At 46.1% G+C, this 22,765-nt stretch overlaps 1 protein-coding gene across 1 annotated transcript in view; it reads right to left on the reverse strand.

The window, feature by feature from the left end:
• ADGRB1 (adhesion G protein-coupled receptor B1) overlaps positions 1-22,765 on the reverse strand; it is a 365,002-nt gene that overhangs the window by 20,692 nt on the left and 321,545 nt on the right. The window contains exons 25-28 of the mRNA XM_084847946.1: positions 21,814-21,912; positions 14,990-15,161; positions 12,553-12,648; positions 8,968-9,022 (exon numbers count right to left, since the gene is read on the reverse strand). Coding sequence (XP_084704072.1) covers positions 8,968-9,022; positions 12,553-12,648; positions 14,990-15,161; positions 21,814-21,912 — 422 coding nt within the window. The remainder of the gene's footprint in view (positions 1-8,967; positions 9,023-12,552; positions 12,649-14,989; positions 15,162-21,813; positions 21,913-22,765) is intronic.

Here is a 22,765-nt window from a genome sequence, read left to right on the forward strand (position 1 = left end):
GTTCAGGAGGAGCAGTTTCACAAAACCAGGATGTATTTCATTTAAGAGGGGAGAGAAAGAAGTTGTGTCTGGAGGCTTTGTTTGGGCTTTGAAGACCCAAGGGACATTTTTTTTGGTGTGGCGGCAAACCTTAGGGCTTCAATAGTTGAAATGAATAACCTCAGGAAGCTCCGAGGGCAAAAGAAGAAAAGCTTCAGTGCTTACAAGGAAAAGAAAGAGCCTTATTCTGAAGGAAATAGTGAACATGGATATCACGCACGCACACACACTGCACACACACACACTGCACACTTACAATTACACTGTCTTTTGCTCAGATAACTCTGAGCTCCGGGGGGGGGGGAATCACTGTACATTTGCATCAGCTGCTGCAATACCATCAGGTGAAGACAGACAACCTTTAGTGGTTAGAGAAGGATCCATGAACCCAAGCATTACTTACCCAACATTTCACTGTAGCAGTTTGTTTAGCTATTTCCCCCTGGGGAGCAGGGAAAAATAAAGGGCCAGGTGGCACCATTCAAGTAATGCCCAGGTAAAGCTGGAACATTATGTTGCACCTGGGCGCTTGAGGCGCCGCCCTCATGAAACATGACCCTACATGAAGAACCACCTGCACCCATGCCAACCTCACCGAGAATTAAGATTTGCTGCATTATGATCTGCTATAGCAGCCCTGCTCATTTCACCAGCAGGAATTAGATTGGTGGAAAAAAGGGGCAGGCCTTCTCAGCAGTGGCCCCTTATATCCCTTCCTCAGGATATAGGTTTGGCTCCCTCCCTATTATTTTTAAAATGGGCCCTGCCTGAAGGTCAGTTCAATTCTCCGACAGTTGTCTTTTGGTGGTGGTGGGGAGGCTTTCAAGTAGCCAAATTAAGTAACCTTTTGATTTCAATCCGCCTTTGGTTAGCAATTAGCATGGGGTTCTGGTTTCTACATTGGGGTTACTTTTGACTGGCTTTTGAATAGATTTGACTTTCTTCATTTTTGTGCCATTGATTGTTTGAAATATGAATGTTTTCTGCTGCTTTGAATTCTTTTTTAGACAATTGGGCAGATACCACTTTAGGGGCAGTGGCCTTGATCCTGGCTCTTTTTTAGCCAAATTAAGTAACTGTGTAGTTTACAAGAGGACGACTTGAGCTGGGAATCAACTCTAACCTCTGAAGGGTCCAAGAAAACCTATTCTCCAATTGGAATCACTTTTAAGAACATTTTCCCTTTGCATAGAAGGATCAGGTGGGAACTCAGTTCAACAGGGATACCTGACCTTGTTAATTCAGCTTCTTTGTTTGATTATCTTTTGTTCATATGGGCAGCAAAAACTAAGCCACACTTCTTCTTCTTCTTCTTCTTCTTCTTCTTCTTCTTCTTCTTCTTCTTCTTCTTCTTCAGTGAAACAGGTTTCTCTTGGTGGATTTTCTATTCCACAACTTTGTTCACTCAAAAAAGTAAGCATTCAATCGTTTAAATGTGAAAAAGGCATGGCATTGTAGAGCTGTCACTCTGGCATGCCAGATGAGGATCTTGCTTGAATATGGCCTGAATGTATGTATGTATGTGTATCTGTGTGTGTGTGTGTGTGTGTGCGCATGTGCACGCGTGTGTGCGTGCATGTGCAGTGCAGCAATAATCCATAGCTGGGTGCAAAGACGAGGGCTAAGTGCAGCCTGAAATATTTGAATACATTTTGGCTCTGCACCAGTCTAACAAGAGTCTTTGTACTCTGTAGGGATGTCTGACACTGAGAAATCCATTTCTTTTTTGACTTGACGGATTTCCAGGGCATGTACAACTTGCTTTGCACCTGCCAGCCGAGCTGTGGGTTGTTCTGCAAATTCCGGGAACGTTTTTATACGTTTGGGTGAGGGGGGCAGGTTGTATAGTTTGCACAAATTTTGGCACAATTTTCATGAATTTGATTTTCAAGTTCAGCCACAATTGGCATAAATTGCACACATTTGTGCAATTTGCAGAACCTTTAAAAATGTGCCGACTTCCCAGAAAATCTTCAAACTGGGCTAACTCGCTGCAGATCCAGTCGGGTACCACAGCAGGAACTGAAATGAAGTCTGGCGGGGACTAGCCTAGGAAAACCCATTGAACTCTGCAGCCCAAATGGATTTCTCTGACATCCCTAGTAGTGTGGTCATTTTAGAAGTTTCCCTTTTGCTGGCCCATGATAAAACAATGCACCAAAAAAAGAAGAGGAAGCCAAGTTATGCTTCTGCCATGAATCCTACTCAGAGGCACAACACATGGGATATTTTTCAGGTTTCAAGTTTTTGTTCACACTACCAAAGCTGGATCAGTACAAGGGACACCCCTCCTAGTCTCTGTGTTTTCAACGCAGGGCCCCAATGTCAAAAGAGTAATCCTATTCCTAAAGTATAATGGGATTGCTTTGTTATAATTGAGTTCTCTTATAATCAATAACTGAAGGAGGATTTTGAGAAACAGGGAGAGGGGTAATCTAGAAAAGCAGAGGTGGGCAAGTCTGGTGGGTCTGGGGGCCATTTTCACCAAGCTGGACACCCCCCCCCCCAAGGGCACTCCTACCACCACCTCCCCACAGAATTCTGTGAGGCAGTAGCAGCAAAAAATAAAATTAAAATAAACGGTGGTTTGCCACATAAATTCAGTGGAAAAGTGCTACAGAAAGGTAAGTTGAGGTTATTAAGGATGATCCCTAATATGAATTTTCACACTCTTGTCTTGTATGACCATAATTCCCAGGATCCTTTGATAGCAACACCATTTTCAAGATACTTTAAATGTGTTGTGCAGATGTGCCCTGGGATCCCAACCCAGAGCATGTCTGCTTGGAAGCAGATCTCAGAAAGACCAGTGGGGCTAATATTAGGCAGCTGGGGGCAGGGGGGGGATACCTTTAGAGGACAATCATGCAGCCCATTGCTAAATGTGCTTACTCAGAAGTAAGTCTCATTTTGCTTACTCCTAGGCAACTGTGTAGAGGGTTGCAGCTTTACAGGGCCACCCTAAGCATATTTACTCAGAAGTAAGTCCCGCTGAGTGGAACTTATTCTCTAGTAAATGTGTTAAGGACTGTAGCCTTAGTCAGGCTACACCCACTGCCTCCTGGGATAAACATCATGGGAAAGGGGAGACCAACCTGGCCCCAGAGAAGGAGCAGCTGCAGCAAGCTTGCTTGTCCCCCCTCTGCCACAAAGAACTCTCTGCTCCACCTGCCAGCTACCTTGGAAGCACAGAGCTGGGCTCTGCCACCAGCCTGGAGACCAGGACACTGGGAGGTAGGGACGGCGGAGAATTTCTGAGAATTTCTCCACGAATCTTGGGGAGGCCGAATGCCAACGCATTCGGCCCCCCGAAATTGGCGGTGAAATTCTCCGCCCCCCCACCCCCCCTGGGATGGGACTTACCTCCTGCGAATGTCCCTCTCAGCGGCGGGTCCCGGAGGCGGTTCGACCGCGGTTCGGTGGGGGTGGGGGCAGCGGCCGGTCTTCCGACTGGCTGCCGCCGCCGCCATTACAAAATAAAGTAAAAAACAAAACACGTGATAGGCTACGTAACGATTAATGAAGCCTATCACGGCTAGATTTCCAAAGTCAGCCGTGATAGGCTACATTAATCATTACGTAGCCTATCACGGGTGACTTTGAAAAAAAAAAAAAAAGCGCGTACGCAAATGGCGGCACCCATGGGCGCCGCCATTTGCATACACGCTGTTTTTTTTTTCCCCCAAAGTCACCCGTGATAAGCTACGTAACGATTTACATAGCCTATCACGGCTGACTTTGGAAATCTAGCCGTGATAGGCTACGTTAATCATTACGTAGCCTATCACGGGTGTGTGTGTTTTTTTTCACTTTTGTATTTCGCGGCCGGGGAGACGGGGTGCTTCTCCCCGGCCTGAATTTAGGCCGGGCAAGGCGGGGTGCCTCCCCCCCTGGCCTGAACTTCAGGGGGAGAACCGAAGCGCCTTCCCCCCCACCGCGAAGCAAGCTGCAGGACCAGGTAAGTGCCTTTCGTACATCCCTACTGGGAGGCTGCTTTCCCTGGCCTCCCAGAAGGAACATCATGCCAAGAGAGAGACCACCTTGGCTCTAGGGATGGCGGAGAATTTCTCCCCGAAACTTCGGGGTGCCGAGCACCAACGTGTTCGGCCCCCCAAACAAGTTTCGGGGAGAAATCCTCTGAACCCCCCCTGCCCCCCACACACCCCCTGGGATGGGACTTACCTTCGCTGAATGTCCCTCCTGCTGGCGGGTCCGGCCAGCGGTTCGGCGGGTGTTCGAGCGGGGCGGGAGCGGCAGCCGGTCTTTCGACTGGCTGCTGCCGCTGCCATTGCAATAAAAGAAAAAAAAACGCCCCCGTGATAGGCTACGTGACGATTAACGTAGCCTATCATGGCTAGATTTGCAAAGTCAGCCGTGATAGGCTACGTAAATCGTCACGTAGCCTATCACGGGTGAGTTTAAAAAAAAAAAAAAAGCGCGTACGGATAATGGCAGCCCCCATAGGGAGCCGCCATTCGTGTTCCTTATTTGGTCGCTGTAGTCTACGTAAAGATTTACGTAGACTACGGCGAAAATAAGGGCAACGCTATTTGTGTTGCCCTTATTTTCGCCGTAGTCTACGTAAATCTTTACGTAGACTACAGCGACCAAATAAGGAACGCGAATGGCAGCTCCCTATGTGGGCCACCATTAGCGTACGCGCTCTTTTTTTTTTTTTAAACTCACCCGTGATAGGCTACGTGACGATTTACGTAGCCTATCACGGCTGACTTTCCAGATCTAGCCATGATAGGCTACGTTAATCGTCACGTAGCCTATCACGGGGGCGTTTTTTTTTAAAAAAAAACAACAATGGAGTTCGCGGCCGGGCGAGGCGGGAAGCCTCCTCCCCGGCCTGAATTTCGGCCAGGCGAGGCGGGAAGCCTCCCCCCCAGCCTGAATTTCGGCCGGGGCGAGGCAGGAAGCCTCCCCCCCGGCCTGAACTTCGCGGAGGGAGCAGCGAAGCGCCTCCCCCCCACCGCGAACAAGCTTCAACGAAAGGTAAGTGCCTTTCGTCCACCCCTACTTGGCTCCATCCATTGGCCAGCCAAGGAGCAGCTGCTGCCCATCGCTTTTCCCATTAGTGCAGGACCATGTCAGAAGAGGCTGTCTTATCTTTTAATACCTGTACAGCGCTTAGAACATTCTAGATGCGGTATCAGTGTTAAATAATAGTTACTTTAGGGAGATCTTTCTGGAAGTAGGGCATGCTTCCTTCGATGGCTTTTTATGGGTGCCTTTCATTTAGTTAAAGCCAGGATCCTGGTGCCAGCTAGAGCTGTGTGTGTGTGTGGGGGGGGGGATTTCACTGGGAAGATAATTCTCCGACAGTTGTCTTTTGGTGGTGGTGGGGAGGCTTTCAAGTAGCAGTGTCAAACTTGTATCATCCAGAAACCTGTATCTGGGCCTAGGCTCATTCTAGGGCATTAGTAGGGGAGGGAATGGTGGTGACTCCAAAACATTGATGGACACTATTTGAAAATAATTCTGCAAAATGGCCTTGACCCCAGTGGTGAGAAAAAGCAAAAAAAAACACCTCTGGAATTTTTCTCAGCAAAATGTCTTCGAGAATTTTGTCTCAGTTCTAGTGTCAAAAGAGATGGGAGGCAGCAGGGGGAGGGGGAGAGTGGGGCGGGAGAGAAGATGGGGAGGGAGAGGAGAGCAAACATCAGCAGACAGACAGTGGAGTATCACATTTGATCAATGAGTGTCATCTGGAGACAGAAAAGGAAGCAGTGGGAATTTGCCCAAGGGCATGTCAACACTGGCGCAGTTCACGATCGCTCACACTCCCTCTTGAAATTATGAAGCTGAAGTCAGCATGATAAATAGACTAGTTCCTATTTAAGGGGGAGTGATGTGATGAGGCTCACTTTCCACAAAGCTGGTACTTGTAAATGGGCGCAGAGTCCCATCTACATGGGAATGCCACCTCCTTTTAACTAGAGATGGTGTGGGCACCAGATTCCATCTGGGAATCCAGCAGAACCCCCCCCTACCCACACCCCTGAGCTCTGTTCACTGAGCCCCTGCCCCCGCTCGCCTCCTGTCCATGTTTGGAGAGTGGCCCGCACTCACCCCAGTGGTCTCATCAAGCTCCACTGTTGCCACTTTTTGAAAAAATAAAATGTCAATTACAAAAATGTGCATATTTGCATATGTGTGAAAATGTGCATTTTGCAAATATGCATATTTGCGTATGCATAAAACTGTGCATTTTTGCAAATGTGCACATTCACGTATATGCAAATATGTGTCTTGTGTTGTTGTTTTTCTTTTCACATTTTTTTTATTTTCTCCAAATATACGCAGCAATCGAATCGTACAAAGTTGCTGAAGTTACTCCTGTTTCTTCCACTGATTAAAGCACATTGTGTGCTTTTTTCAAAAGTATGCATTTTTATGCACATTTTACAAATGTACTCATGTTTTGAACTTTCTTTTTTTGGTTCCACAAACCACATCTCAAGTTCAGAAATGTACAGCCTTTGACCATGGACTGCATTTAGGTCTGTGTTCCATCCCAGGAGGTATGAGCTAGGTCAGTTCTGGTCAGAAAACCTGAACTGAACTAATTTCTCATACATCCCTAGAACTACTGATGCAGCGTAGTCATTTTCCTCAATTGAAACATGAGTGGGTGCCTCAGTCTGTGAAGGCTTCTGCCAAACCACAAGGCTGACAAGGGCCAGAGAGCACTCTGCAGTCCACTCCGAGCATCTGAAAATTGAATATGGGAACCATTCAGCACAGGTATCAGGTGGGGAAATAGGGCGCGGGGGGGGGTGACATTTTGCTATAGCCAATTTCTGAGCTTCTGTATACATGTTGCAATGCCCAGTGGGGGAGCTGCCATCTTGACAAGCAACAAATATAAAGTGAAGGAGATATGAGTGGGTGGATAGAGAGAAAGGATGGAAATGGATTGATAAAGGGTGTGCCTAGAAATGGATGGACGGACAGAGACTAATGAAACACAGAGGGTAAGAACAACTTCACACATTGCATTATATGGTTAACCTGAACAAAGTTTTGTAATGCAGCAATGCGGCAAATGTGTGCAGCTATGTACCAGGGAGATGGGACTGTCTGCACCACCTCCCTGGCAACTAAATGTACATCCATTGGCAAACAAGGGTTTGCTGCCACTTATTGCATGATGCATCCCTGATAAGCCACAAGAAATAGTGGGATAAAAACAGACAGAAAAGAGAAGAGAAAAAAGAAAAGAAAAAGAAATCTAGGAAGAAAAATAAAAGACACTTTGTAGAGGAATATACAACAATAATTCTCAGCCTTAAAGAGATCCTGGTTTGGAAGATTGGAATATTATATGGGGTCTGAGCAAGCCAGGGCCAGGGGTGTTCTTGCTTGGAAGCAGGAAGGCGAGTTTTAAGGAGGAAACTCATGAAATCCCAAGAAGCATCACAGGTTTTCTTCAGGCAAGTTAGGGATGCAGGAGAGTAGATCATTTAAGGAAGGGATGGGCAGTATAGGACAGTTCTGACAGAACTATTACTGTCAACAGGCACCATGATGGATCTACTTAAGCAAGGGGAGCAGCTGATGGCCCATGCAGTTCTGCAGGACTGGGATGAATACCTGAGGGGATGCGTTTTGGAAGGAGCCAGAGGGAAGCAGAGGAGTCAGAGGATGGTGGTGGAGTCAGTTCATCATCTGTCCAAGCAGAGGCAAGGTCCAGAGGAAGGGATACAAGAGGCGCTCTAGAGCCTAAATGTGCTCATTTAAAATCCAGTTCTTATATGGGTAGGTCAATGTGAGCCGACCTTTTGGCTTCATGCACTGATCAGCTGAGCCATAGAAGATGAGCCCAGATCAGGACTCATGGCATCCTGCTTCAACTCACTTTCTGAAATGTTCCTCAGAAAATAGCTGGATTTGTGACTGGGACACATAAGGAAGCACTCACGAGATCATCAGTTCATTATGCACAATTTTTTTTAAAAAGTCACTTTGTTTGGACTTTACCATATACGAAAATGGTTGTGGGAATCAGTGCTCGGAGCCGGAGTGTTGTGACACTCCAGTGGAGAGGACTCTCTTGATCCCTGAGCTAACAAATTGAGAATGGAAAAAGACAGAGGAAGGAAACCTGCTAAGGGCCAGATTGGATGTGAAGCAGTTAGCCATGTTTGGTTTCCAGACACATCCATATGCTAGTATGGTTGCCTCCATCATGTCTAATTTGGGCCTATGTCAACTAGGGATGGACGAACGAGTGAGGTTCTCTGTTTTTCACCTTGATGCTCATCTTGCCTCATTCTTGCTCAAAAACATGAGTGCCTTTTTCTCCCCCCACCCCCAGGAGAGTGAGCATTTTTGAACATGAAAAATGCACACTTTTCCAAGCATGCACCCCAAAATACACATCCTCCCTCCCATAGGCTAAATGTGGTTGAGAGGGATGTGCATTTTGGGAAGTGTACATTTGTGCAAGTGTGCATTTTCAGAAGTGTGCCCTTACATATGTGCGGCGTGTGCGCACCTTTGAATGTGAATGCAAACTCAGGAAATTGCAAAAAAAATTGTGTCCGCGTCCTGCTTGTGTTTGCATTTGGGGCTGTGAATGGGACATGTTTGCATGATTTATGAACAGGAGTGAAATTCTCATGCATCTCTAAAGTCATCCCTTTTGTCTCTTGCCAAGCCTCTTTAAACATTTGCCCAGTAGAAATTTTGCCTGGCCTCAGCCATATCCTAAGTATATAGAAGCAAAAGGAAAGCTGGCATATGGGGAATGGGTGGAGCTGGGAGCTCTTCGTGGGGCAGGGTGAGCAAGGAACAGCTCAGACGCACAGACTACAGGCAACACAGCTTGACACAAACAGAGTAAGGATATATAGGTTAAACTGTAAAAAATAAAGGTCAAGTTCAATCCCCAAACCAGGTCACTTGTTGATTTCTCACCTGTAATGTGCTCACCTGATCTACACGCCATATCCACATCCTTCTCAAAATCAGTCTGAAACACAGAGAAAACAGAGGGGGGGCACGGTCACTGGGGTGGCAGGGAGAGGGTGAACATGGGATGTGGAGGGGGGGGACCACAAATCTAACATTTCCAGTAATGCAGATTAACAAGCAAACTAACAAGCCAGAACGAGCCCTGATGCTGTCAAGTTCCTTGATCCTCTCGTCCGTAATCACACACTCCAAGGCACCAGGCTTCAGGCTCGCTACTTTATTAGTTAGCGACCAGGTTCTTTACAAATGCGAGTCCTCGGAGACTCTCAGGCTACAAAGGAAAACAGCTACTCCACGCAATTATGAATATCAATAGAGGAGCCAAGTGGGAATCGGAGATGTTGCTGGCAATTTGAAACAAGAACTTGCTAGCCAGAATAACTTTGGGGAGGATGCCCCTCCCTTACAGTTGCGCCCCCCTACGTAGGCTATCATGCACAGCCAGCCAGGTGGAATGTCTGAGCTCTTACTTTTCCTGCTTCGCATCTGTGCCGGACTGTGGCATCCTTCAGGTCACACCCCGCACTCTCCTCCTCCTCCGAGACCTGGGTTCTCATGGGGGAGGAAAGGGGGGGCCTTCAGGTCGAGCCATCTGTAAGCCACGTTCCTGAGAAGAACACCTATCCATATCTGAGCTCAGTAGGGGGGAAACCTCCCCCAATTCTGACTGTTCCCATTCTGAGTCTGAGCTGCTAACTATCGCCACACGCTCAGAATAATTCCTGACAGATACTAATGAAAGGCAGGGTGTTTAGAGGCCAAGGTGTTGGGCTGGGCACCATGCAATGGTAATCAAACTGATTCAATTTCTTATCTGGAAGCTGTTTCCAGTGGCACAGACAATTATGCCCAACACTGCTTATGTTTGAATTACTTTCTATTGGGGGTGGCAGGGTAGGATCAGTGGGTGCCTTTGCATATTCTTACATATGCTAGTTGGGGTTAGAAAGTGGTGCAAACTCTTGTGCAAGCTAGCTGGAGTATCAAGAATCATGGGATGCTCCCTGGAATGTGAATTTGAAGATGTATTCCTGCACTGAGCAGGGGGTTGGACTCAATGGTCTTGTAGACCCCTTCCAACCCTACTATTCTGAGATTCTATGTATCCCATTGAAAGCAATGGAGTGGAACAGCAATGCACACCCAGTTTATGCTGATGATTCCTAAAAGCAGGAATTCTCAGGACACTCCACACAGTTCTTATGGCTATTCAAGACCATTGGGGCAGAGAAGGAGAGTATTTTGTAGAAAGGGACAGTTTTCACACACACACACACACACACACACACACACACACGATGTTGCAAGCTCCCAAGAGGGCAGTTGGAGTCCAATGGATTCACCCCCACGCTCAGCCCCCTGGACTTGCCTTACTGAGCCATGCGGGCCCCCATTACTTACCGGACCCATCAGTCATCCATCTTTACCAAGTCACCATTTTATGTAAAAATGACAAGTAGTGTTTTTTGTAAATGTAAACTTGCAGAAATAGCGGCTATAAAGAGGCCACTTCCACAAAATTACAGGTAGTGGCGGGGCAGAAAGATGATGAGAGGGGCTTCCCATCCCAGCTACTGCTCCCTTCTCCTTGGTACTTGGGGCAACAGAACCCATGGTGGGGGAATGGGATCCCCCACCTCCCCGTGGAAATTCACAACGGGCACTCCTTGCTCCATTCACTTACGTTAGATTTTCAAAGTGCTCCTTCTGAAAATTGGGGGGTGGGGGCAAAATGCCATGGAGGCAAATTGGGGATGGGAGGCACATTAGTCCTTGGGGGGATTTCATCCCCCTAAAGGCATTTCCTCCCTTGCCTGGCTGAAACAACCCTCTTGCTGCTTGCTTTTTAGAAGGCACGCGACTAGAAGGATACTCCACCCCGGCTGTGGGGAAATGCCTTTTTGCGGGGCAAAGTTGGTGTGTGGTGATGGGGGGGAAGGGATGACCTAGTGTTGGGGAACCCCTTTAGGTCTTCCCCCAGCCTGGCACACAGTGTCCCTCAAGCCCATACCATCATGGCCCCTTGCTTTCCATATGTTTTAATGCCTTCGTTCTGTTGATGCACAAGAATGGAACAAAATCATTAAAAAATATGCTGCACCCCATTCCTTCTGAGGAGGCGAGGATTCCAGGCCCAGGGAGAAGGGAGGGGTTTACCCTTCCACCCCTCCCTGCACCTGGCATCCTTGCTTCCTCAGAAGAAACAGGGCATTTTCGAGCACCCCATAGGGATCCCTCTCTCCGCCTTGCTTTTGAGAGATGTTAGGTTTTTTGGCAGCTCTCAAAAACAGTGCCAGACCTGCTGGCTGGATGCAGGGCTGATCAGCAAGGGGGTCTGGGTTAGCGTGCAGGCTCATTGAGCATGTTTGGGGGGGTGCAAATGGGGGCTGCAGCTCAGCCAGCACCCAAGGAAGCTGGATGTGGGTGAGTCCATCCATCCCTAACACACACACACACACACACACACCAATTTGTTTATTGGATTTATTGGATTGCATTTCTATACAGCCTTTTCACTTTATTAAACTGTGTCCAGGATGGGAACACACATTTCCTCATCAGGCTTTGGGGCAATTCCTTCACAACTCATGGCCTCAGTTCCTCTCCTCTAAAACTAGGACGAGGGGACCAGCATGATAAATGTCCTTATACTATCAAGCATGTGAGATGAGATGCCAGGTAGTATGAGCACCGAGTTTATAAAAGCAGGTGTTTGGCTTTACATGTCTTGGGTGAGCCAGCCTGATGACAATTAAATCCAATTAAGGGCATTACTTGGCTGACAGCAACCATCACAAGAACAGAAGGAGTTCTTCTCCCAACAGGAGGAAATGTAGGATACAAAGCGGTTGGCCACGATGATGATGAGCAGAATTATTGTGTGTAGCACTGAGAGGATACGTTAGGCTTGATGGGAGTGTTGGGGGCTGTGCATTGTTGAGCTTGTGTGTAGGCTGGAGCTTGAGTCTTGCAGGGTCAAGCCCAGTAGGCAAACTCAAGGTAATTTACTTGAAGCAGAGATCAGGACCCTGAAAAACTGGGCCCTGCTGGTTGAGCTATGGGCCTAAGCTGAATCAACAGAGAGCTGAAGACAACTGGAGCCTTATTAAAGCAGACAGGGCCTACTCTGCATTAGGCTCCTTTCTGAAGGAGGCAACTGTGCTACACATGGTCCTTGATTGATTCTGAATCCTTTGGCTTTTGTGAGGTCTCGAAGATGGAGGAGCTGCTGGGAATTTGTCTTCTGAGTCTGAGGGTGCTGGTAAAGCCACATCCTCTGTCTAGGAGGGCATGGGTAAAGGAACAGAAGATTCTTCCTTGAATAAAGTGGCCTGAACCCAATCCTCATCTGAGGGACCTCAGGGTCAGGGACGCCATGACAGTGTGTTGTGTGCCTTTCTGTGTTGGATTTGTGTGTGGACATGTGGACTCCCATAACCTTTAGCTGGTGCTGCCTTTGGCTCTCTGGGGCAACAACAATTGCATCTTTCCTATTGATTAATAAAAGCAAGAGGCACTTTATCCTACCATTAGCTGAGCATGTCCATTCTGAAACGACCCCCCAGAATCTCCATTTCCTTCTTCTTGGCGGTCCACCACTCGGCATTTAACAGCATCCTGCACCTAGAGGAAGGTGTTGCATTAGACAGAATCAGATGGAAGTCTCAGACTGAATAAAATGTGGGATTGGAAGGTTTGGAATTGGGCCAAGTGGGCAGTCAAGAAAACTAGCTGCTAAAACAAAATGGGAGGAAACGTGCAGAAATGGACCACCACTAGTTCGAAGGGAACAGTGCTAGAAAAGTCCGTATTTATCAGTTCATCCATCTTCATAAACAAATTTCTACACTGCCTTCCTGCCATCAGGGAATCTTCCTGAAAAATGTAAACAACTCCTCAGTCCATCACATCAACAAATAGTATGTCCGTGGAGACCAGTGCCTTCAAAATAATAAAATATGGGGTTGGATCCAGAGTTAGAGCATACCCACTGAAATAAATCAGACATGTTGGTCAAGATTAATGTAAGTCCCATTGATTTCAATGGGTTTACTCAAAGCATGACTAACTCTGGATCCAAACCATAGTTTCTTATTAATTTATTTTGGAATATGTTTACATTACCTTTCAACGAAAAAGTTATCCGTGGTTTACCTTGTAAAACCAGAGAACAATTAAAACATCTCAAACACCTCAATTCTCAATGGTTCACTACAGCTCCATCTGTGCTCTTCCTTTAATAGGCTTTTCCATGAGTCCTGTAAGCCTCATCAGGGAGACAGTATCAGCAGTTCATGGTTCTCAAGACTCTTAGTGGAGGAGGCTGTTTGAAATGCTGAGGGAGCTGTGATGCAAAGAGTGCTTTCCCCCATCCCTCTTGCTGCTCTTATTGCCAGCCTGGTCCTACAGTGGTTGCAGGGGGATACACCAAGTATTTCCCTGGAATACTTGATGTTGGGTAACATAAGATGTTAGTGTCAAGTCAGCTATTTGTATAACAAAGTGAGTCACAAAAAAGGGAACCCGTTTAGAAGTAAGAATTAGGATGTTGCGGGTCTCTGGCTGGGGCTCGAGGCTCAGAGAGAAATTGCCAGCTCAGCCCCTTAGATACTAGTCTGCAGATCCCCACACTTGCCTGACTCAGCATGTGCGGAGTCGGGCAAGCGCGAGGATCCCCAATCCCTCGCTGAGCCACAAAATGGTGGCTTGGCCTTTTTTGTAAAAGCTGATTTTATGCAAACGGCAGCCATAAAGCCACCATTTATCCAAGATTACAGGCATAAATGGCAATTTATGCCTGTATTCTTGCATAAATGGCTGCTTTACGGCCACCATTTGGTGAAATTGGCCGTTACAAAAAAGGCTGAGCCGCCATTTTTATGAAAAATGGCAGCTCAGCAAGGGATTGGACAGCCGTGCGCTGCTTGACAGGCACTTGCAGACTGCCCGGCAACTCACCACACATGGTGAGAAGAGGCAAGTGGGCAGTGCACTGCAGTGGGGATCCAGTGAGTGGCACACAACCCGGATCACAGTAAGTTCAACCATCCCTAAGTAGGAAAGAAAATAATGGAAACATTACAGCAGGGGCGGGCAACCTATACTGGTCCAGGCACTGGCCTGCCTGATTTGGACCACACCAGTGGGCCAGAAGACATCATGGGGCTAGGGCCCCACCCTGAAGTACTGCCTGAATCCCCCCCTTTTCCCCATTGTGCACAGACAGAAATGGAGTTCCGTGCCCCTCTCCGCGTGGAGAAAACAACTCAGTTGGCACTTGTAGGAGTGGGCTCCTGCATGTGCTAGCTGAGATCTTCCTGCGCCACTCGTGTCCCACCCAATCAGGGTACTTACTAGCAACACAGGGAGGGATTCACCTGGGGCTTGCAGGGCCAGTCCTGCAAACTCCAACTGAGTCAGCCACCTCCTTCCCATGTCGCTGATGTCACAACTGGGGCGTGTGTGCTGCAGGAAGGGAGTCGGAAAAATACAGTCTCCCCTTAAGCATGTCAAACTTCTAGCTTGGCTGAATTTAACAATGGTAGGGGATGGATGAATCTGACAATTCTGCTTTCATTCGAGATCTCATTGTTCAAGACTAAAGTTTATTTATACAATGACAACAGCAATTTGCATGAAAATTGGTAAGCATTTTTGTCCACATTTCTCCTAAAACATGCATTTTGTATGCAATTTTCTAATACATACTTTGTTTTGCAAGGAATTTCCTAATATAATGCATATTTTAACATGATTTCTCCAATCATATGCATCTTTGCATTTTTTTTATTTTTTTTTACTGGAGAATTCCATTGCAAAATTTTGAGAAGTGTGAATTTCAATACTTAATGGACTTAAAATTCACACCGTGGTTTGAAAGAGTGAAGTTTGGTAAATTGGCTCTAAAATGTCAGCTGAATAAACTTCTCCCCCATCCCTAAACTATACATGTTCAGGTTCCCACCTCTCTTCGCAGGATGCAATGCACCATCACAATGACAAAGCCCTCTAAGGAGTCAAAGACTGCAAAGAGGATCTGGAAGAGGGCTGACCGACGGTCTGTGATAGCCAGCACTGCTGACATCCAGGTGAGAGCAAGGAGAGGTAGGACCACACAGGAACTCCAAAGGGATGCCCTGTGAGAAGAAAGAGAAGAGGACATCAGTGAGCTTTCTTGCAAGTCCAGTTATGATGCTGTGGTCACTCAAGTGAGTGGATCACACAAGCCTCCTGATCCCAAAGGGTTACAGAGGAATAAGCCTTTTGGTACAGGCAGGATTTTCCAAGCTACTAATAAAATAGAATTAAGGTGAATAGTGGAAAAGAGAGCAGGTTGGACTACTGTATCTCATTCATACCTAACCTAACCCACACAACATCTCTGTGGGCTAGAAGGAAGAAAAAGAAAAGATAGCTTTGTGGCATCTCTGTGAGACAGAAAAAATACAAACCGTGCAGAACATGTGTGATTCAGTTGCATAAGCATGATACTTTTAAAATCCTGCATAGATCTCTCTTTGAGCTTCTGGAAAATTATCTGTTTTCTATTGCTATTCCTTTCTGGATCATGGGAGGCTCCTGAAAGGAGAAAACATGCTTTTCATTGTACCTGATATGGCTTAAATTAATTAAATTCTGAATTAAGAGCCTTTTTATTAGGCTCTGAGAGAGGTACTGTGCCTTCCTGAGAGCCAGTTTCAATGCCACACGAAGCATCCATGTATTGCCATGCCAGTGGAAAGCCCAAATGATGAACTAGTTCAAATAAATTCAAAGCGAGATTCCCCAAGGCCAATGTTGAGTATCCTAGTTCTGACATACAAGAGTCCAATGTGATGTTTTTCTTTCCACTCTACTCCAAGTTGTGATCCATTTTGAAGACACCATTTGTGTTGTTGAATGAATATTCTGCACCCAAACTGCTCAAAACTCAGGCTTGCCAAATAGGCAGTGGTGTAAGGTCAAAGGTGTGCTACGTCTTCCATGCGGTCAAACTACTCCTTTTTAGATCTTTCCATATGAAGACTGATGGATAAACATTTGTTCATGGTCAGGGGGATCTGGGCATACAGATTCATTCTTCAAGGTGATTCATACCTTATGAAGCAGTCCTAATTTGCATGACTAACCCTAAGGGTGCATGGTCTACTTATGTGAGCAGTGTAACATGGGATAAGAGTGCTTGTGCAACATGTAACAGTGAAGTCTGTTGAGTGGAATGCACTGGGAATAAGGTGCCACCAGCAGACAGAAGTTGGAGCTAGGGCTTACGTGAGAATTCTTGCCCACACTGTGGGTCATATAAGCCTTTTGAAAGAAACAGGGCCAATTCGTAATTGTGTTTCACCTTCTTCTAGAATTATTTCTTCCCCACCCTGGAAAGACTGAGATTAACTCATAATCTTGTTTGAATTCATATGAAGCAAATAAAACCCCATCTATCTACAATGGTCAGAAGCAGGGGTTGTATTCCTGTATTTTTCACACTTGCTTTCTAAAGTATTTCTCCCCATGGTAGTCAGAGGTGAGGTGGAGAGCACTGAGGAGGGTCCTATTCTGGTAACACTAGCATTAACAACCAGTTCAAAAGGGTGGTGGTGGTGGTGGCGCAAAATGCTGTTTGGACTGACAGAGCCGGATTTGAATAGGTATGATGTTTTTTCAATCAGGCTATAAATCCAGTAAAGACATGCAAAACCAAGCCCTGCATCCCAACACCCCAGCATCCACCTCCTCATTTAAATTGTGGCATGTTCCCGACTCCAGGTCCCTCAGTTTGGTTAACAGAAAGCCCCAACAAGGTCACCCTTTGCAACATGACATTGATAAAACTGACTTAAGGACAGGCACAGGGTGAGGAGAACGGAACCCACCCCAACCAAAAAGTGAACAGAAATGACACATGGGGGGAGAGAAGGAGAGAGACTGATGACATCATAACAGAGGTATATTCCATGCAAGGAACAAGAGAGTCAAGAGGTCAGTTGTTTGGCTATGAGATCGATTATTAGGATATTGCATTGGGGGTAACTAGGTGGCGTTCATATTTGCTCACCCCAGACAATCAATTGCACAACCACAACCCTCAAAAGTCAATTGCACAACCAAATATTGGATCTTGGTTAGATTTTTCCACTAGATGATCCCTTAGGGCCTGCCTTCGGTCATCTTCCCGCCTTCCCTGTGCTAACACTCTTAATGTGTGCCTTATTGTAGCAATGCATAGTAATGAGGAGTCTGCCTGATGGCTTCATTGGTATGCATTTCCTTCAAGAGCTAAACAACAGGTTTTCCTAAACTACCTTGGGACATGAAACTGGAGAAGGGGATGTTACTAGGATCTTGCACCTTTTAGTGTTGTTAATTCACAAATAACAGGTTCACACATAAGTACTGAAGACGGCATGGGAATGGAAGTAAGAGGAAGAGGCAGAAGGAGCTGATAACCAGTAAGCCAAGTGTGGGACAGAAGAAGTTGGAATGGATGGCAGGAGAGAAATTGGTTGCAGAGATATCATCAGAAGAGGGATGTAGAGCATTTTTAGGGGACTTTGAAGCTGGCACTGAGGAAGTAATGAGCTGATGTAAAGGAGGAGGTGTGAGGCAAACAGAACAGGAAAAAAATAGATATGGCAGGAAGGAAGGGCAACAAGGAGGAGGTGAGAATGCTCTTAGCAAGAATCGAGCAGAGTATAGACAAATGTTTTAGCAGATGGCACTAAGAAGAGAGGGCAGAGGTTCCATGCCAAGGAACTGAATTTGGTAAGGAGTTGTGAGAAGAGAAAGAAGGTAAGGCATCAAAGACGAATGCCAAGGTTGAATGTCTTTGAGGTATGGAAAGATGAAACTATCTGCAACATTGAAGCTGGGAGGCATGACAGGGCTTTGGTGGGACTGTTAGGAACTCTGTTAGGAGCTGAAGATACCAACAGAACTTTTAGGAGGGAATTCTGATAGTTATGGAATTGCACCAAAATGACTGCAGCCCTTACGCAAATGTGCCTGCATCTCTCTAAGCTTCTTCTTGAGGTGAATTTATTTTAAAAAACTGACTGCCACATCTGTCACAGTGCCAGCTCCTCCTGTACTCTACCTGCCTTTGCTGTCTTAGTCCCTAACACAATTGTCAAATTCTAAAATGGGACTAAGGACAGGAGAATCAGTGAGGCTCAACATACGGTCTGGGGTTGGGGGTCTGCCACAGGGAAATCCAGGCCATTTAAAATCTATTCGATTTCCCCAGAGCCCTGGAGTGTCTGCCAGATTTTGCAGGGTGATCTTCCTGGTTTAAAAAAAGACATAATAGTAGGGATGGCGGAGAATTTCTCCCCGAAATTTCGGAGGGCCGAGCGCCAACGTGTTCGGCCCCCCGAACAAGTTTCGGGGAGAAATCCTCCGCACCCCCCCGCACCCCCCCCCCCGGGATGGGACTTACCTTCGCCGAATGTCCCTCCCAGCGGCAGGTCCGGCCGGCGCTTCGGCGGGTGTTCGAGCGGGGCGGGAGCGGCAGCCGGTCTTTCGACCGGCTGCCGCCGCTGCCTTTGCAATAAAAGAAAAAAAAAAGCCCCCTGATAGGCTACGTGATGATTAACGTAGCCTATCATGGCTAGATTTGCAAAGTCAGCCGTGATAGGCTACGTCAATCGTCACGTAGCCTATCACGGGTGACTTAAAAAAAAAAAAAAAAAGCACGTACGCTAATGGCGGCCCCCATAGGGAGCCGCCATTCCTGTTCCTTATTTGGTCGCTGTAGTCTACGTAAAGATTTACGTAGACTACAGCAAAAATAAGGGCAATGCTATTTGCGTTGTGCATGTATTGTGCATGTAACAGGGGGGATACTGTGCATGTAACGGGGGCGGGGAGGACCACTGTGGACTCTGCAGGATTCTTGGGAATCTGATCTCATTGGAGTCTACAGTGGATTTCTCCAGCATCGCTGAGGACCTCCAATTGCCATCTCAAAGTTTGGTTGCATACATTCCCATTCCTAAATGCAAGCCTTTTCCATCCCCCCCCCCAAAAAAAAACCTGTCTAAGGTGCATTTTTTTAAGTGCACATCCAAATGCATACCCCCCATTGATTAAAACATGAATTCCCCCCAAAAAAATTTACATTATGAAAGTGTGCATTCTTCTAGTGAATGTATTGTTTGAACATGTTCACAAGCTCAGGAATATATGTACTTTGGCTACGAAATGTACTCCCATTGGCCTTTGAGCTTGTGGATGGGACATGATGCTTAAGTAACTGAAATTAAATTCTAAGACATCCCCAAATGAGACCAATGGGTAGGGGCCCAATGGGATGGTGTCATGATGCATCCCATGTTGAGTTGCTTAGCTTGCCCCCCCCCCCCATGACTAGCAGGATCAGAAATATGCACATAAATGCAAACGTGCCAATATAGATAAGCTATCCCCTGCAATCTTTAGTTCAATTCATCCCAAACTTCGAGAATTCTTTTTTCATAAACATTTGTGCATACATTTATTTGAATACATGCATTTTTGTATGCAAGCTTGCCATATATATATATATATATATATATATATATATATATATATATTTGTACAAGGAATTTTCCTAATCAAATCTATTTTTGAATGTTACTGAAATGAAGATATGCACTGTTGTGTGCACTTCCCCTGTTGTGTTGCACTTTCTCATTTCTGCACACATTCTATTTTTTTTGTTGGAGAATTCCATTGCAAAATTTGGAGAAGCACAAATTTCAAAGGATAACCAAATTTCAGTTCGGTTCTTAGTTCAACAGTCTGAAAGTTTGCATTAAAATGCAAGCTGAACCATTTATCCCCACTCCCTCATTGTGATCTAAAGTATTAATGCACCAAGTCAGTCAGGGCTTTATAAAGCACAACCAGCAAATTGCATTCTGCCAGGAAGGCAATGTGAGTGTGACTAGACCAGAAGCTGAAGCACTGGGTAAGATGCTCTACTGACATCCCACCACCACATGCCGTTGGTTCTGGGGTGGAGTCTGGCTGTGAGCATCTCCTCACTCCCAACTAAAGAAGAGTCCCACTGGCAACAACCAAATAGTAAAATGTCATCTGACTGTGGTTGTGGTGGCTGTGTTTATTTATGTATGCACCTGCTCTATCCACATACGGAGTGGGGGGTAATTTGTTCAGTAACATGGTGTGCAGGTGATGGGAGCTGAAACCTCCTGCATTTACATCCCTCAAATCTGTTGCCCTCGATATTTTTCTCCCAGGTCTGGTTTGGTATTTGAAGTGAGCATAGTTAGCAGAAAAGTGCCCGTGGAGTCAAGTACACAAAAGCAAAATGGGAGAGGTAGAAGGATTCTGTATCCCTCACTCATGCACCACTTTTGCTGTAAAAAAAAAAAAAAAAAAGACCCTCTACATTCCATTTAGGGCTTAATTACCCTCTCCCCGAAATTTGCTGCCTCATTTGCAGGTAGTGAGAATGGCAGAGAGAGAGACTATTTCCATTATTTTTGTTTCAGGGCACACCCTTTTGGAACAGTTTCGTGGTGTGTGTGTGTGGGGGGAACCATTTGTGGCAGGGATTCTCCCTCTGTTTTTCAACTACAGTTCTCATTGTCCAGCTGCAAATGGTGAGTCCCCTACAAATCCTTCAACATGTTTGCCACTCCCCAAAATAAGCACTGGTATGGGGGACCTATTTTACCCCTCCCCCCTAATCTTAAATTTATGACTGCAAACATTTGGCACAGCATCCATGAGCATGGCAGACACCTCACTTAACAAAGGCTGCCACCTTCATATTAAGGGGTTAACCTTTAAGCATGACAGTATTGTTAATGCTCAATTAAAGCAGTAACTCCTGCATTCATTTTTTTTAAAATCAAGTTCTTTCCATCCCGAATATGAAAAAATTGCAAAGTACGGCAAATCCTTATTAAAAACTGAAATAAAATGTAATTATCTCCCTCTGCACTGTCCAAATTCAGGAGGTGCAGCTATTCTCAGCATGGAGACCACCATGATATACTTGCCTGACCTATAGCTGTTAAAGATGAGAGCTTCTCATGGTGGCAACCCTAATTCAGCACCACAAACATAGTTGAAAACAAACTGAAATGAAATTCTCACACATGCCTACTGTGAGTGTCCTGTCTTTCACTGTGCAATAATTTATCTGGCAATCTGTGTCCTCCCTGGCTTCCTACACTTCCATTAAAGATGCCCAAGATGGCATGAGGGTGAATTGGAATCGTGTGGGCAGCCAGAGAGGCTGCAGAGTGATAGACAGAAGATTGCACAAGTAATAGAAATGTTGCTGCTGCTGCTGCTCGTCATCATCGTCATCACACAGTACCCTTGGCCACCTCATAATGATAAGGTAGCTCAAAAGAAATTCTAAAGAAATTCTCAAGTGCCCTGAGAGAGAGGCAGAAAGACAGAAGACACTTTTCCAGGGAGGAACACTTTCAGGAAAATGGAGGGCTGATTCTGGTTAATGGGCCTGAATAGGGTCCATTAACTTCAGTGGAACTATTCATGCCCTTTATATTGGCATAGCTTCCCAAGCTTCTGCTGTAGGATGAGGAAGGTGTCAAGTTTTAAAGTGGTAGGGCATCTTAGGAAATCTAGCCATCTGAATGTGGCCCATGGAGATAACAGAGGAGGCCAAAGAGCCAGGTGGGAGGAGGAAATCAAATCAGGTGCAGAAAGGGAGCATGAAAGAGAAGACTTGTAACTAAAAAAAGAAAAGAAAAATGAGTATAAGTATAATAAAAAGAAGAAAGAAAGGAAGTTGAAATTAGAGGAACTAACATGGCGTTACTGGTGGCTGTGGCCGAAACTTCAGCGGAAGAAACCACTCCACACTTGGAACATTTGAGCGTGATGCCGTAAAGGGGCACTGCCATCTGACTGCAATTAAAATTAAAAGACTGAAACGAAACAAAACACTTTGCTCATGAACACAAACAAACAAAACAAAAAGGGGGCAGGAGAAAAGGAAGGAAGGAAGGAAGGAAGGAAGGAAGGAAGGAAGGAAGGAAGGAAGGAAGGGAAGAAGAATTTTTAACACAATGAAAAAAAAAAAGGGAAGCAGAACAAAATGAAATCCCAACCAACAACACCCAACGTTTGAAAGAGGGGTGGGAGAGGGGAGAAACAAAATAACAGAAAGGGAAGATTAACACTCTCATCTACGTCATTCCAGGTGTGGGAAACCACAAGTGACTGCCCATCTCCCCCACCCGCAAAGGTCAAGAGCTGTGTCAAAGCCACTGGGATTGCACAGAGCCGTGTTGGAAAGGATTGGCCAGTGAAAGCCTGGGATTTCAGATGGTTGTGACACCACTGTGCTGCTTTCCACAGCTGCATCCCCCCATTTTGACTAGGGCTGTGCACTGCTTCGGGCCAAAGCCCAAAGCCCGAAGTAGATCGGGGTGATTTGGACTGAAGCTTTCCGGTTTTGGAGTGGGTCGGAAGCAGCCCGAAGCGGGACGGATTGTTCTGAAGTACTTCGGGCTACTTTGGCCCAATCCAGACAGCTGCCCGCCCAGCTGCATGAGCCCCTGTGCCTTACCTGGACCCATGGGGAGCGACCACAGTTGTTGCATTCTTGGAGGGAATCACCAAGTAAATAAATGTTACATAGATTGCTGCCATAAAGTGGCCATCTACACAATATTACGGGCTTAAATGGCCCATTTAGGTTTGTAATGTTGTGTAGATGGCCCCTTTAAGGCTGCAATCTACAAAACATTTAATTTCT

This window comes from Heloderma suspectum, chromosome 4 (assembly GCF_057233095.1).
Source record: "Heloderma suspectum isolate Gila_16-S chromosome 4, 16-S_ref, whole genome shotgun sequence".
In the NCBI taxonomy this organism is placed as follows: domain Eukaryota; kingdom Metazoa; phylum Chordata; class Lepidosauria; order Squamata; family Helodermatidae; genus Heloderma; species Heloderma suspectum.